General features: G+C 38.2%; 1 protein-coding gene across 3 annotated transcripts in view; it reads left to right on the top strand.

Annotated features, from left to right (window-relative positions):
* Wrn (WRN RecQ like helicase) overlaps nucleotides 1–16,341 on the top strand; it is a 111,470-nt gene that overhangs the window by 12,919 nt on the left and 82,210 nt on the right. For 2 of the 3 annotated variants that reach the window (XM_052751977.1, XM_052751976.1), the window contains exons 2-7: nucleotides 7,396–7,526; nucleotides 8,152–8,264; nucleotides 9,968–10,113; nucleotides 10,540–10,688; nucleotides 11,374–11,523; nucleotides 12,115–12,184. In XM_052751977.1, the coding sequence (XP_052607937.1) occupies nucleotides 7,446–7,526; nucleotides 8,152–8,264; nucleotides 9,968–10,113; nucleotides 10,540–10,688; nucleotides 11,374–11,523; nucleotides 12,115–12,184 (709 nt within the window). In that variant the 5' untranslated portion in view covers nucleotides 7,396–7,445. Of the gene's footprint in view, nucleotides 1–7,395; nucleotides 7,527–8,151; nucleotides 8,265–9,967; nucleotides 10,114–10,539; nucleotides 10,689–11,373; nucleotides 11,524–12,114; nucleotides 12,185–16,341 lie in introns of those variants that run through there. The other variant, XM_052751979.1, reaches the window with a different exon arrangement.

Below are 16,341 nucleotides of genomic sequence, written 5' to 3'. Positions count from 1 at the left end.
GAAGCTAAGATTGGAGCTGTGGGCTGTTTCTACTTTTCTCTGCATGGCCTTTCTGTTTCTCCATGCTTTTTCTTTTTCTGACACCTCTCATGATTCCCAATGCTCCTCTTTATTCTCCCGAAACAGTCTGTCTTCTGTTTCCCCGACTCTTCACAAACAGTGTTACACAAAGATAGCAGCAATCTGCCTGGGACTTACCCACAGAATTTTCCTGAAATCCTGTACTCATAGACTGTCAGACCTTCCAAGAGATCTCAGTATACTACAGGAGATGAGGCAGGAGAACAGTAAAAGGCCATCACTACTCAGCAGTGTTCCAATGCATGATGGGCATGGCAGCGCATGCCTTTCATTGCAGACCTTTGGAAGCAGAGGTGGGAAGGAAGATCATGAATTTGAAGCCAGTCTGGGTTTACATAGCAAGACACTGTCTCAAAAATAGACATACAAAACAAAACAAAACACCAAAATATAGAAACTCAAAACAAAACTAAAACCCAAACCAAGTATAATTATAGTTTAAAAAATCTGACATCATGGCTAGACAGTGATGGCACATGCCTTTAATCCCAGCACTTGGGAGGCAGAGGCAGGAGGATCTCTGTGAGCTCAAAGCCAGCCTGGTCTGTAACAGTGAGTTCCAGGACAGCCAGAGCTACACAGAGAAAACCTGTCTCAAAAAACAAACAAACAAACAAACAAACAAACAACAACAAAAAACCCAAAACCAACCAACTAACCAACCAACCAACCAACCAAACAAACAAAAAAACCCACCTTGATGGTAGCACACACCTTAAAAACATCTGACATCATTTTTATTGGTATTTATCTTATTAGCAGTGTGGTCAGTAAAGCTAATAGTATGTGGGCTGGGCTTAGTGTTAGGGTGCTTGGCTAACATATGCTTTCATAGGTTTAATTTCCTGCTCTGAAAACTAAACTAAATACAAAACCCCCACCAATCCCTAAAATTATGAGATACAATAAAATGACTAACATTACAACAGGAATATAATTATATTTTGCAAATGAGGAAATGAGATTTTAGGAAAAACAGTGGCTTGCTCAAGGTCACATTAATACTATGTGATCATATGTCAAAGCATAATTTTTTAAAATGATTTATTTTTATTTTATATGCATTGGTGTTTTGCCTGCATGTATGTCTGTATGAGGGTGTCAGGTCACCTGGAACTGGAGTTGCAGACAGTTGTGAGCTGCCATGTGGTTGCTGAGAATTGAACCCAGGTCCTCTGGAAGAGCAGCCAGTTTTAATCACTGAGCCATCTCTCCAGCCCCCAAAGCATAACTTTCTAACATAGATCCTTATACATATATAGAATAAACATACCACATGTATTCAGTTCATGAATGAGAATCAGTATAGTGAAATTGTTTCAGAAAGCAGCAGATTATATATATATATGGGTAGAAAGCAATATAGAATGAGATGTGTGGGTGAGCTCACTAGACTTCTAGGTTTTTTTTCTTTCTTTCTTTTTTTTTTTGCATGGGACAGACTTCTGTTACATTTTCACTAGACAAAAAATTTAGAAGCTAACATGTACCATTGTAGACTATGAATTATTAAGTTGTAAGGAAATGGTTCAAGTGTATCCCATAATGAAATAATCCTTATGTGACATTGAAAGGCCCATCTTTACTCTGTCTTTTCAGTTTTGCACTCATTTTCTTGACACAAACCAATGTCAGAGCCCGGTTCCTTTCCACGTTGCCTCCTTGCTTCTTTATGTTCTAATCTTCAGTGCCTCAGCAGTCCTTGACAATGTCAGGTACTCTTCTTTGGTGCACAGTGATGTTCGTATGGTCTTCTTTTGCAGACTCACTGTGAACTTATTGGCCATAGTAAACTTTCATAACAATCCATAGTGAGAAATTAAAATTATAGCATAAATATACAACTATTTCCCCCTAACATTTGGTTAGCAGATTTCAGAGTAATAAACATTTTTACTTTTTTTTTTTTTTTTTTTTAAGAAATGAGAATTTCTACTACCAAAATAAAATTGAACCATCTTAGGTAATTATAGAAACAGTTTTCACATTAAGCAGTTTAACTGTCTATCAGTTAAGTATTGTTGAATATTTGTATATTCGTTATTAATGTTATTTAGTAACAATTTTATCTTATACTAGAAATGATGATATTGGTCGTTTAACTTAATTAACAGTTTCTCCTCTTTTTGATGCTTTTAGGAAACATTGGGATGTCTTATTTAGTTTAGCCCTCAAGCAATCAGGCAAGGCAATTACCATGTTAACAGAAGGTATTCATTTCCTTACCTTAGCTAAAGGTTTGAGGAACAAAGAAATCTCTCAGCTCATCCAATGAAACCCAACTTCCTCTTGAGACTGGCATTAAGTGTTGGTTCTCTAGAAGATGGTTCAGTTCTAAATGGAGAAAACATGCCTATGAGCTCTTGTTGTAGGGTGGGTTGGAGTATAGCTGAAAATTCAAGTAATTAAAAAGCTACCCCTTCTTAACTAGTTTGAAAATGTGATCTTAACTTTTTTTTACATTTTAAATTGAGAATTTCATAATGCATATAATGTGTTTTGATCAAATCTACCCTCCATTCTCCCTTCAAACCCTACCCTTCCCCCATTTCCCTCCCAATTTTATGTGCTCTTTTTTTCTTTTTCTTTTCTTCTTCTCTCTCTCTGTCTCTTTCTATTTCCATCTCTCTCTTTCTCTGTCTCTCTGTTTCCGTCTCACTCCCTCTCTGTCTCTCTCTCTTCCTCTCTTCCTTTCGTTCTTAAACACACTGAGTTTCCTTTTGCTGCCTCTATATGCATGGATTTAGGACCACCTAAGATGCTTAGGACCACTGCCTGTCAGGGACTGCATCCTTATTCTTGTTCCCCCAGCAACCATCAGTTGACAGGAGCTTTTTAGCTGTGGGTGGGACTTCACAAGCCCCTCCCTATTCTTGCTGGGATTCAGCTGGCTTGTTTTGCAGGTCTTGTGCATGAGGCCACAGCCTCTGTGAGTTCATGCAGGCAAAGGCCCTGTCAGCAATCTTTCTGCCTCCTCCTCTGCAGTGATCCCTGAGCCTTGGCCTGGGATGTGATAGAGATGTCACATGTTGAGCTGGCCAGTTTTTGTTTGTTCTGAATTAAATTTGAAATCTTACTGGTATGATTTTTATTGGCTAAACTGGAAATGATACCTGACAACTTCTCTTAACCATCTCATTGCTGTCAGATAGAATTTCTTAAGGTGTATTTTTTGACACATAATTTATGATTTTGGCAGGTAATTGATTAATGTTTATTTGCTACCTCTACCATTCCTAAACAAAAAGTCTGTTAAGTTAGCTATCATGAGGCACATTTTGCAACTAATATATAAAAACATCTGGTCATGGTCTGGTCATGTTGGTGCATAACTATAATCCCACCACCCAGGGAGATAAGACACGAAGATTGTGGGTTCAAGACCAGTCTCAAAGGAAACCGCCTTGGAACAATACAGAAAAATTAACTAACATGAAACAAAACACATTAAAAAAAAAACCCCAGGCTTTTTCCAGAAGTTACATTCTTATTAGATATTTTATGAATGCATCCATGTGCAGATGTGTGTGTATGTCTTGTGAATGTGTGTATGTGCGCATGACAAAAAGAGAGAGAGACAGAGACAGAGACAGACACAGACAAACCGACACACACACACACACACACACACACACACACACACACACATACACACACACACACAGATTACTAGTGCCCTTGGTGGTCAGGGTATCAGATCCCTCTGTAGTCACAGGCAGTTGTGAGCTGCCCAACTTGGGTGTTGGAAGTGGGTCCTCTGTAAGAGGAGTAGGAACTCTTAACTGCCAGGTCATCTTTCTAGCCCCAAGATAATGGTTTTGTAAACAAATTTACTTCTAAATTCTTTGCCTGGTAGTATCTAGACCCAATTTTGTACGTAAATAGGTATTTCAAATTAAAATGATCCTAGTGTTCCCCATCTGCAGATTAGTTACTGAGGTCTATTTTGGCTTCAACGTTGTGCTGAATTACTTATATCACTTTTGTACAGGTCATTTGCTGAATTAGTTCTCTGGTATTTTGCCAGTGATCTACTCTGAGTGCAGCACAGACTTATTTTCTAACTCTATACTGATATACTTTACTAACAGGCCATATTGGGGTGTGTGTGCTATGAAATCCTGTCTTCTGCTCATGACAGAGATGTTTCACTGATCAGTTCATAGAAGCTTGTGTTTACCTGCATATGACCTACAGAAGATCAAGCCACTCAGAGTCTTAGAATATATAAATAGGGGAGACACTAACTGGGGCTCACTCCTAGTGAGGCGATGCTGGGAATTGATGGCTCCTGATGGGAGAGAGAGAGTAATTTTTCTTTGGGAGTGTGGCCATGGGTAGGTTGCCCATGTTCCAAGGGATGGTCCCACACTCATACGCATATAGGCAACAGCCATTGGGCTCAGTGGGTTATTAAAAAGTTAAAAATAGAACTTGTATACAACCCAGCTGTGCCATTCCTGGGAATATACCTCAAAGATTGTTTAGTGTGCCCTAGAGGTACTTGCTTAATGGTTTATTGCTGTTCTTTTCACCATAGCGAGTATGTAAATTGTGGACATGAGAGTGGAGAGAGGTTCTAAAACTATGTAGGGACCATGAAAGGGAGACAGGAAATGCCTAGAAGGGGCAGAGGGCAAAAGGTCACATGGGGCATTGTCTTAGTTAGGGTTTCCATTGCTGTGATAAAACACCATCACCAAAAGCAACTCAGGGTAGAAAAGGGTATAATTTCCAACTCTTTGTTCGCACTCCCTCCGTGAGGAAAGTTGGCAAGTTCTCAAGGCAGGAACTGAAGGAGAGGCCATAGGGGAACACTGCTTACTAGTTTGCCGCTTATGGCTTGCTCAGCCTGCTTTCTTATACACCCAGGATCACCTGCCCAGGGATGACACCACTCACAACTGACTAGGCCCTCCCACATCAATCATTTGTTAATCAAATGCCTCATATGCTTTCTTACAGGCCATTTTTTTTTTTTTTTTTTTTTTTTTTTTTGAGACAGGGTTTCTCTGTGTAGTTTTGGTGCCTGTCCTGGATCTCGCTCTGTGGACCAGGCTGGCCTTGAACTCACAGGTGCCTCTGCCTCCCGAGTGCTGAGATAAAAGGCATGCGCAATCACCGCCTGGCATTTTCTCAATTAAGAGTCCCTCTTCCTAAATAACTCTAGCTTGTGTCATGTTGACAATAAACTAGCCAGGACAACTGACCCCTTGCCAAGCTGACACACCAGTGCCTTACTATTAAAACATAACCTTTCCCTTCTTGTTCGTCCTCAAGATCTCATATTAATATCACAATATCTAATATCATAAATATCTTCAAAGGTTCTATATTCTTATATTTTTGGTTGTGAGCCTAGCCTTTAATGGCTGAGCCATCTCTCCAGCCCAAAAGTTCTATATTCTTTAAGAATTCAAAAACTTTAAAAGTTAAGTCTCTTTAAAATATCCAAAATTCCTCTAAAATTACAAAGTTTCTTTAAAATACCCAAGGTCTTTTAACTGTGGGTTTCCTCTAAAATCAAAATAAGTTACTTTCTTACTCCAAGAGGGAAGACCAGGGCACAGTGACAGTCAAATAAAAGCAAACCCAGAGTCCACATCTATAACTAAGTAAGAAAATGCCCCCTCGGCTTGCCCACAGGCCAGTCTTATGGAGGCGTTTTCTCAATTATGTTTCCCTTTTCTCAGGTACCTCTAGCTGTGCCAACTTGACAAAAATCGAGCCAACAAAGCCTGAAAGCAGAAGGCAGGCCACTGTGGTAGCAGGGCTCAAGGAGTGGGGAGTTAGGGAACAGGGAGAGGTCGGGGAGAAGGAGTGTGAGAAGAGAAATAACGAAGAGAAAATTTTCTTGAAAAATGCCATCATGGAACCTAATTCTCTGTATACCAATAAAACATGAATAGGTCATACATCTGTAACAGGTCATACATCTGTAATTTGTCACCAACTTTTGACTTCTGTCAGGGGCTTTGAAATTTTGGCAAATAGGCACTTCATCACTAACAGTTAAAAGATGCTTTAGGTTTATAAAGTATGCATTTTTACATGAGTTTGTCTTAGTACATTAGAGTTGATGGGTAGGGAATGGGGTGGGTCTGGGAAGAGGTGGGGAGAGGAATGAATATGATCAAAACACTTTGTGTGTAATTCTCACAGAACTAACGAAAGGAAGAAAAATTCCTTTATATTGTTTAATAGTGCCAAGTCTAGTAGGCTGCCCCTAAATCTTAAGTGGTTGCTGTGATTGCTTCACTTCCGCATATTTCATCAGGAGACTCTTCACCAATGTATTTAAAACTCTACTCCCCACATGACATTTCGGTAATAGGAACTTTACTCCAGGCTTGGGGAATTTACTCCTTGAGTGTAGTAAAAATCAAGTAGGAGTATAGATTCATTTTATTATTAAAAATAGTGTATTAGGAATTTTCATACTTCTAGTCTGGATTATATTCTAGAGAGTCCTCAAAATTAGTAACAGATAAAGATAAAAATCCTCCAAGAGAGCCGGGCGGTGGTGGCGCACGCCTTTAATCCCAGCACTCGGGAGGCAGAGCCAGGCGGATTGCTGTGAGTTCGAGGCCAGCCTGGGCTACCAAGTGAGTTCCAGGAAAGGCGCAAAGCTACACAGAGAAACCCTGTCTCGAAAAACCAAAAAAAAAAAAAAAAAAAAAAAAAAAAAATCCTCCAAGATGAGTTGGAGATTTATCTCAGTGGTAGAGCGTTTGCCTAGTAAGCACAAGGCCCTGGGTTCGGTCCTTAGCTCCAAAAAAAAAAAAAAGATCCTCCAAGAAACCCTTTCTTTTTAGGGAGCCTCTCACTTCCTCAGCCAAGTGCACAGTGAAAGTCTTTAATATGGAAGAGTTGTTATGTCTTCAGAACTGGATCTTCAAGTAGATTTGTGAGTAAATCTAGCAGTTGTGCTCAGTCAACTTAGACCTTAGGAGAGATGATTTTGTAGAAAATCAAAGATGCTGAAAAAATGTGGTACTTCATATATTCAAGGATTCCCTTCATGAATGAGATAAAAGTTATTCTTTTGAAGGAACAAAGCCATAGCATATTAGAATTTTGAAACTGCTACAACCATAGAACTCAATTAAAATGGCCAATTCGTTTTAAAAGGAAGAAGTAATGCATAGTTAGTAAACTTGAATTACTACATTTGTTTCTTTGTAGTTCAAGTTCTGTTCTTGAGGCTAGGTGTTACATCTTACACTAACTATGTACGTTGGCTTCATTTTTCAGTCCTATACGTGGGGGCTATCTCTGAGTTTCCTGTCAAATATTTGTCACATTTATCCATAGATATTGTTGGAATTTGCAACTAGGGTATTTCAAAGATGAACTAAAATACAATGGAAGCCACTTCACTGCAGAGGAAATTTCCTGAATGGATGTCTGCACTGAAAGCAAGATGTGCTGCAGAAGAAAAGAAGGTAACTGTTCATTGATTATTTGTTCAGATGGGACATTTTGTTTGAATTTGACTGTACAGTGAGTCATCCCATTGCTTTTAAGCATCAGGTCATTGTTTAGGAAAAACTTTCTGTTGTGTGAATGAATCAGTTGTTGAAAGGTAAATGGGACTCAATTTTATGTCAGTTTTATAAAATGAAAACCCCTAATATATTTTTTTCTTTTTCTGTATCTAGTTTTCATGATTGATGTTGTTGATTTGTTCCAATTCATATAATAATTTAGACAATATTAATGGTGGTGAATTTTTGGTTAAAATAGTTCAAGTCCTTGGAGACTTAAGATCTGGTAATTTTCCATCAGCATTTTAAGGCCACATTATTGCATCTAGGATGTTAATACAATTATCAGGAAAAAACAAATAAATTAAGTGAGTTTATGAAAATAAGATTAGAAGTTTTAAAATAGAATGGAATGGAAAAATAATTTTACAGCTTTTGCTTTTGTTAAACTGACCTATGGCTTCTTACTCTAAAATGTAAAACAATGCTATAAATTTCTTCAACGGACTTTATTGTTTCAGTGAAGACTTATTATCTACTGTGATGTTTATTTGTGCCTGTTTTGAATTGTTCTTAACTCAAGGCATGTATTCAGAAGAGTGTTCTAGAAGATGATCTCCCATTCTTAGAATTCACTGGATCCATCGTTTACAGTTATGAAGCCAGTGATTGCTCCTTCCTGTCTGAAGATATCAGGTAAGGGATCTAAAGTTCTTGTCATTAAATTTAGACCCTTAAAAGATACTTGTAAGAAATAGTGGGTGATATTTATGAGTGCCTCGTTTTACAATGAAAGTGTATTTCAGAAGTATTTTTACATGTATCATAGCTAAGTTGTATTCTGCTTTTTAAATACAAAATAAACTCACTAAATTAAATTAGTAAGGTGCCTATTTGTTAATTAGTAATCTTTTCTACTTCATTAGATAAGTTTTGTTTGTTTTAGTGCTTGAGATGTAATGTACAGGAAAATATTGAACACACTGTTTACTAATTTAGGGAAAAATGAAAATATTATTTAACCTCTAACTGTATTTTTGTATCTTACTAAAACATCAACATATTAAGTAATGGTTATGAGTCTGTGTTTTATTAAAATTTTATTTTTATTTTAACTTTTACAATGTGTTTGGATGCCTGGTCTGATAAATGTTTGTATACATGTATGCAGTATCCACAGAGGTCAGAAGAGGCCTTTGGAGCCCCTTAAACTGGAGTTACAGACAGTTGTGATCTGCCATGTGGGTGCTGGGAATCAAACTTAGGCCCTCAGCCAGTGCTCTTAACTGCTGAGCTATCTGTCAGGCCTTTCTGTTTAGTTCGTGATAGTTGCCCCAAATGGTCTGTCAAAAGAGCATTAGAAATTACTGTTGGTACTTTTAACAGTTGCCTGTCTTGGTTCATTTTTTGAGACTATAACAAAATTCCATGGCCTGAGTAAATTATAAAAAACAAAAAACAAAAACCAAAACCAAACATATAAGTAGATTTATTCCGTACAGTTTTGGAGGCTGTAGAGTCCCACAGAATGGATTGGCATCTGAAAGGGACCTTTGTACTGTGTCTGTAATATGGAAGAGAGCAAGGGGTAGAGAGCAAACTGAAATTATGCCAGTTCTCTGGATAGCCTCCTACTCTCCTGAAAAAGAGTGTCTATTCAGCAGTTGAATTGCTTGATACTATTTCTTTTAAGTTTTTTTTCTCTTTTTTCTTTATGCTTCAATTTGAATAGTTTTTTTGTTATGTCCATGTTAATCACTTATTTCTTCTGTAGTGTTTGATCTACTGTTTAACCTCCCCTGTGAATTTTAAATTTTAGATGTGTTTTTTTTCTTTTATTATTATTTTTTTTTGTTATTGAAAATAGATGTTTTAAATACAACATAGTCTGGTCATGGCTTCCCCTCCCCCAACTCATCCCAAGTCCTCTCCACCTCACCAGAAAAAGAAAGAGCCAAAGAAAAAACACAGGAAACACAGAGATGCAGAGACGCATACTTTCACACATAGGGATCTCATAAGAACACAAAATTGGAAACCAAAATATATACACAAGAGATCTGTTAGGCAAAAAAACTCTCCCTACCATGATGACAATGGACTAAATCTCTGAACTGTAAGCCAGCCCCAATTAAATGTTTTCTTTATAAGAGTGACCTTGGTCATGGTGTCTCTTCACAGCAATAGGACAATGACTAAGACAGAAGTCTTCTTAAAGACTTTAGAAAGACCTTTTAATATTTTCTGGCTGTTTACTAAAAGTTGTATATGTCACAGACATGCTCACCAGTCTTTGGTTTGTCCTTTAATTTGTGAAGGATGTTATTAGCTATGGAAAAGTAACAAAACAAAACAACCAAAAACCATGCAGTCGACCCACACAAATTTCCCTTTGATAGCATGCGTCTCTCTGACGGCGATGTGATCGGATTTGACATGGAATGGCCACCCGTATACAGACCAGGGAAACGAAGCCGAGTTGCTGTGATCCAGTTGTGTGTGGCTGAGAGCAAATGTTACCTGTTTCACATCTCGTCTATGTCAGGTTGGTGTCTCTGTGTCATTTTTATATGGCCGACAATAATAATGTATCAACCTTCTTCCTGTAAAATTAAGTTCTTTCACTAACAGGCTTCCTCTCATGATCTTATACTTACTGAAGTATTTGTATCTTACCTGACCTTTACATCATTTTCCTTTGTTAGAGGATAGAGAACTGAAGTTAAGAGGTCTGAATGACCAGGACTAATATAGTGTTACTCTTAATAGAGGTGGCATTCAAACTCATTTTTTCTAGTCAATTTTTAGTCAGGACTCTTCACATTAAATAAGAAAAGAAACAGTTAAGGTGAATGTGATTCTAAATTGAAGCTTAATATAAACATCAGCTTAACATACATGTAATATGCATTAAGAATAGTAAATCCATTGTACTTAACAGGGTTATGGAAATAATCATTGAATGTTTTAGTTTTTCCCCAGGGATTAAAAATGTTACTAGAAAATAAATCAATTAAGAAGGCAGGTGTTGGAATTGAAGGAGACCAGTGGAAACTTCTGCGTGATTTTGACATCAAATTGGAGAGTTTTGTGGAGTTGACAGATATTGCCAATGAAAAGGTAGAAGTAATATGTATATTATTTTAATAAACACGGTAACCTGTGTTTCACAGAATGTGCATTTTCTATATAAATGGGTTCCCGCCCTCCAAATATGTAATGTAAGCTATGTGTTGATTTTGGTGGCCATACAGAAGTTCAGAGCACAATAATGAAAACCTTGTGATTTGTTGTCTCAGCGTACACAGTTGCCTAGGCCAGTGTTCCTCCATCTCTACTGCCAGCTCTCACTTCTCTCATGCATTTGCACACTTGAGTATTGTATTTCAAAGAGATTTATTCCCATAGCATTGCCTGTGTAAAGGTGACTAAGTGCAGCTCTTGATACAGAGCTTCGAGTGTCAGTTTGACCTTTCACACCTTCACCTAATTTTCCAATATTAATAATAAATGAAATATTTAAGTTCTCCTACTTACCCCAGTATTCATTTGGCCAGGAAGTCAAAAGCATCCTAACCCTTTCAACTACTTTCTAGGAACAATATCTTTAAACATTTTAATCCCCACGTTAGGGAACCTCAGAGTTAAATTTATAATGTAGACTATAAATGAGGTTTTAGTGATGGGAAGTTTGTTTATTTTGGTACTTTTCTGGTTTAATTTGTGGTCGGGTCATTTGGTGGTTCTTAGGAATAACTGACAATAAAGGAGAATGTTTGGTCTATTACCTTTTCATTACTTCCAGCTGAAATGTGTGGAAACTTGGAGCCTCAATGGTCTGGTTAAACACATCTTAGGAAAACAGCTTTTGAAGGACAAGTCCATCCGCTGTAGCAATTGGAGTAATTTCCCCCTCACTGATGACCAGAAACTGTATGCAGCTACTGATGCTTATGTATGTATTTAAAGACCTCTAATTATGATGTCATTTTTATTCCTCGTACTGAATGGCTTTAGAGAAATTTTACTGTGATTGTGTCATTAGTTAAAATATTTTATTTTAGTTTGGCATCAAAATTGTTTAGGAATACATCAGGTGAAATCCTCCATGTTCATTAGAAAGTACCAATTAATAGATTGTGTAGTGGTCATTCTGTTCACTGTCATGAAGCCGTGGTGAAGTCCACCTTCTGTGTAAAAGAGTGTGAACTGACTGAAATCATGAAAGGCTCAGGCTTAGCAAGCACAAATGGTTTGATGATGTCTTTTGAATATAAGCAATTCTGAATAAGAAAAATCATAGGCTTTCTATATTTAAATTAGCCTTATTCCCTATATTTATATTTAAAATGTGGAAATTTAGAAAAATTGCTTCTCAATTTAGTTGCCGCTCTTCTTAGATGTATTTTCATATTTATAATCTGTACATACTGGAATTTAGGATAGTCTTAGAAATCATTCTTGTAGATTTTGCTAGAGAGGTGACACATATTTTTACTTTGGTTATCTTTAACTTGTACTTTGTTTTTCTGTTGCTTTTTTGTAGGCTGGTCTTATCATCTATCAAAAATTAGTAAATTTGGGTGATACTGTGCAAGTGTTTGCTCTAAATAAAGGTATGTTATGGCCTAAAATAAAGGTCAAATGTGAGTTTGCTGTTTTGTGAGATTTGTTTCAAAAAGTCAATGTGTCTTTGCAAAGTATTATGCTGCTACTTAAATGCCTGAACAGTATTGCCAGTGACAGTGAAATGCATCAGGATTAAGTATTGCAGTTTTAGATACGTTCCCTGTGGGAGAGTAGGGCTTAAACCTTCTTTTTATAGGGTTGCTACTCAGACTTGATACTTACTGTCTTTGACAACATCAGTGAGGCAACCAACTTCCTCTAGGCTGGAAACATATGCGTTCTTTCTACAAATGTTTAAAGTGTCTTAAATGCAATACACAGTACGTTAGCGTGTATGGGATGTGCTAGAGTGTTCTGGTTTAAGCTGCTGTTTTCTTCATTCAACTTCATTGTCTTGTCGGATGTTTTGATGGGGTCATGATTGCAGAAGGAGGCAAGCAGGTAAGGGGATAAGCAGTAGCTTTTGTGCTACATAGGCCAGTGGTGGAATCTTAGCCATCTTGTCTCTTTCTCCATGCTTGTCAAGTGGATAATAGCAAAATGTCTATGTCATGGATTAGTTGTAAGCATTAAAAGGGCAAAATGTGCAAAGCACCTCTGTTGATGGCCAGAGAGAATGGTTACAAAGATTGAACATTCCTAATACATACTCTGAAATGCTTTGAAATTGAAAACTTTCTGAGTGACAACATGATTTACATATTCAGTGGTATTTGAAAATGTTCCCTGGAAAAGGCGATGTAATTGAGGTAATACCTGAAATAGGAGCAGACATTTGCTGGCCAAAGCAAAAGGGAAAAGGACAGACAGGTAGAGTGTGAGGTGAAGTGTCTGTAGCTGGTGCAGAACGGTAAACTATTGACTGTGACCGTGTCCTGTAGGAGAAGCAGAAAAAGACAAGGAGACAGGCTATGCTAGAGACTTTACATTCCTTCTGAAGGGCAAACGGAAGCTCTTGAGGGTTTTAAACCCGGGAGTGAAAATGCACTGTATTTAAAACAAACCAACAAAACAAACCGAGGGATAAAACAAACAAACAAAAGGAGCCATAAAGAAAGAAAATGCATTGTGGGACAAAAGCATGGTGGGAAATCCTTTTGGGAGGTAATAATGGTAAGCCAAGAGAGAAGAAATGGTAACTTAAATTGGTTATTTGTGCCAAGGTTTGACAGAAGTGAACAGCTTCAAAATCCATTTAATGGAGAAGTAGAGTCAGCACAATCAGATGTAATGACAGTCATGTGCCAAGGCTCCTCCCAGGTTTGGGCAGCATGACAGATTAAAACCCTGGGAAAAGAAGAGCAAGGTTTAGGGGTGAAGTTTGACAGTTGTTTTTTAGATATGTTAAAGGGGAGAGACATCTCAGATAGTAAGAGGGTGGTGGTCTGTGGATGCCTCGATCTGTAGGTTGTACCTCAGAGGGCAGTTTGTTTGTGATAAGATGCTAGGACTAAGGGGCCCAGGGAACTCTTGGTGTCTAATCCTTGCATGGTGGAGTGGACACTACAGGAGGTGCCCTAGGTATGGAAGGAAATGAGGACGTACTGTGTGCAGAAAGCCAAGGGAGGAATATTTGAAAGAGGAGGATGTTATCAACTGTTTATTAACCATTAGTTGGCCATCATTTGTGACCTTCTCTACTCTACTTCTAATCCTTTAGTTGTATTGGTGTTTTGTGTGACAAAAGAGTATTCCAAACAGAGGGTATACTTTTAGAACAAAAAGGGTCCAGAGGCTTTGGTAATATAAAAATATTAGAAACTTAGCAAGAATTGAATAGTATAATGATGTGGGTAGAAATCATACTAAAATTATATCAATCATATTAATCATATTACTCTGAATAATGGAGAAAGCTAGATCTAAGGAATATGATTTTAAGTGCATATAAATAATATTTTTTAGAAACTCGATTCAGAAAGGAGTAGACATTGCTCATATAACACAGATTTGTCTAGTGTTCATTACATATCAGTGTTTATTGTATATTGATTTCATTTGACAAGCAAGGGAAAATGCTATATGGCTGTCTAAAGGAAGAGTTGTGAGTGCTTAGATAAAAATACAAAGCCACTGAGGGTAACTGCTTTCCTTGTGTAAAGGACAGTGAGTATAACCAAAGAGACATGAGCATGAGGGAGATTTGTAGTAAATAGTCTGGAAAAGAAGCTTGGGTCAGGTCAGTTAGGGCATCCTATGTTGTGAATCCGACTTCATGTTCTAATACTAAAACAAATAAACAAACGAACAGAGCAAAAACCCAGTGATGGCCAACTTGAAACCCTTAGCTTAGGGGGTGTGGAGCAGCAGGATAAAATGATTCAGATTTTATCTTAAAATGTGTTTTTTTCTCACTGCTGTAAGAGGGCAAAGAAGTTAGGGAGTTAGGAAGGTGTTGTAATTGTCCTGGAGTGGACAATAATTGCATTAAGGTTAGTAGAGTCAATAAGAAGTATAGATGCAGTAGGTATTTTGAAGACATAGACTATGAAGAAATTTTAGGTCAATTCTTTATAATGAGTGAGAAAAAGAGACTGCTAGGACGGCCAGGGTATTTTGATGAATTACCTGATGACTGGCAGAGTCAGGTAGAGTGCAAGATTATATGAAGAGTGGGTTTTGGTGAGAAAAGTTCAGATTGCAGCATTGGAACTCCAAAACTATAGGTGGTTTTGATACCCATGAACATATCTATTGTAGTGCTTTCTGTTACTGTGATAAAACACCATGAGCAAAAGTAACCTTAAGGAATGGAGTTCATTTTGGCTTACAGTTCCAGAGGGATGTGGCAGGACAAAGGTGTGACATAAAGCAGTAGGCATGGCAGTGGGGACAGGAAACTGTTAGATCGCATCTTGAACAGCAGTCTCAAAGCAGAGAGAGGTAGTAGGGTGAAGCTATGCATTCTCAAAGCCTCCCCCAGTGACATGCTTCCTCCAGGAAGGCTACATCTCTTAACCCTCTCCCAAGTGGAGCCAGCAAATGGGCATCAAGTGTTCTAATGCCTGAGCCTGTGGAGGTATTTCTCACTGAAGCTACCCCAGCGCCTGACTGGAAAAATGAGTCCAGATTTCACAGTGGAAGTTGGCCTTAGAGATGTAGAATGTCCTGTGAGTGGGGAAACAGGAAGAGGTCAAATCGGGAGTGAGTGCAATCAGGAACAGAAGAGGCATCAGCTTGAAGGTCACACTGGCATCTAGAAAACCAATGGGCAGCAAAGAGGATTGAGAAGGGGGGCATCAGTGAAGGAGACAAAGGAAGTGCTTTAAACAGGAAGGAGCTATCAGCCGTTTGAAACCTCTGAGGACTTGAAGGAGGTGGGGATTCAGATCAGCAATTCAAGTTGAGAATGTCATCACCTTCCCAATGGACGCTATGCTGCTGAGGGGGGAATGTTGAGCTGGAATTAGGGGCAGAAAATTTGAGGATGAGCAGCAGGTATTGGAAGCTTAAAAGCGAAAGAAAGGGTATAAAATTGTAATCTTAAGAGTAGAAACATGGGGTCTGTGTCATGAGTTTAAAGTGAAATTGGCCATTATCACTTTGTTTTATTTTCAAGTATGTCCAGCTACGTGGGCCTTAGTTAGCTAAAGAAGCTGAGTAGGAATTGTGGCACATTAAGTTCCATGGAGGTGGGTAAAGAAGAAAGAAGTTGAGAGTCCAAGGAATGGACACTAGTGTGGCTAAGAAAGGAAAGGAAAACATGGTGGAGAGAGTAGATGGTGTGTGGGTGGGGAAAAGGCAGAGTCAGTAGGCTTCGTTCTGAGGTGTTAACCTACTGAGTCAGGGAAAGCATTCTGGAAAGAGGATGTTTGTATTTGGAGTGCAAAATGGTCATAACTGAAAGATTGTAGAGCAGCGGTGGTTTTATTGGGTAGTTTTGAGGTCAGGGGTCTGATTGTGGGAATGAGTGGCTCAGATTAGATGAGGAAAAGATTGTTGGAAATGGAGGAATCGAGGATACAAGGTCCAAAATTGGATGGAGCATCTCTGTGGGTATAAAAATCACTAGGAATGATCACAGAAATAGTAGTGGAGAGAGAGACAGTTAACAAATAAATAAACTTAGTCATCATGAATAAAAGGATGTGATGTCACAGGTGACTGGCATTCTGGAATAGCTAGATTTGTGATCTTATGTCAT

This window comes from Peromyscus californicus, unplaced genomic scaffold, assembly GCF_007827085.1.
Source record: "Peromyscus californicus insignis strain IS unplaced genomic scaffold, ASM782708v3 Scaffold_23__1_contigs__length_62951481, whole genome shotgun sequence".
Lineage (NCBI taxonomy): Eukaryota > Metazoa > Chordata > Mammalia > Rodentia > Cricetidae > Peromyscus > Peromyscus californicus.
This window is presented reverse-complemented; position numbering and strand designations above follow the sequence as displayed.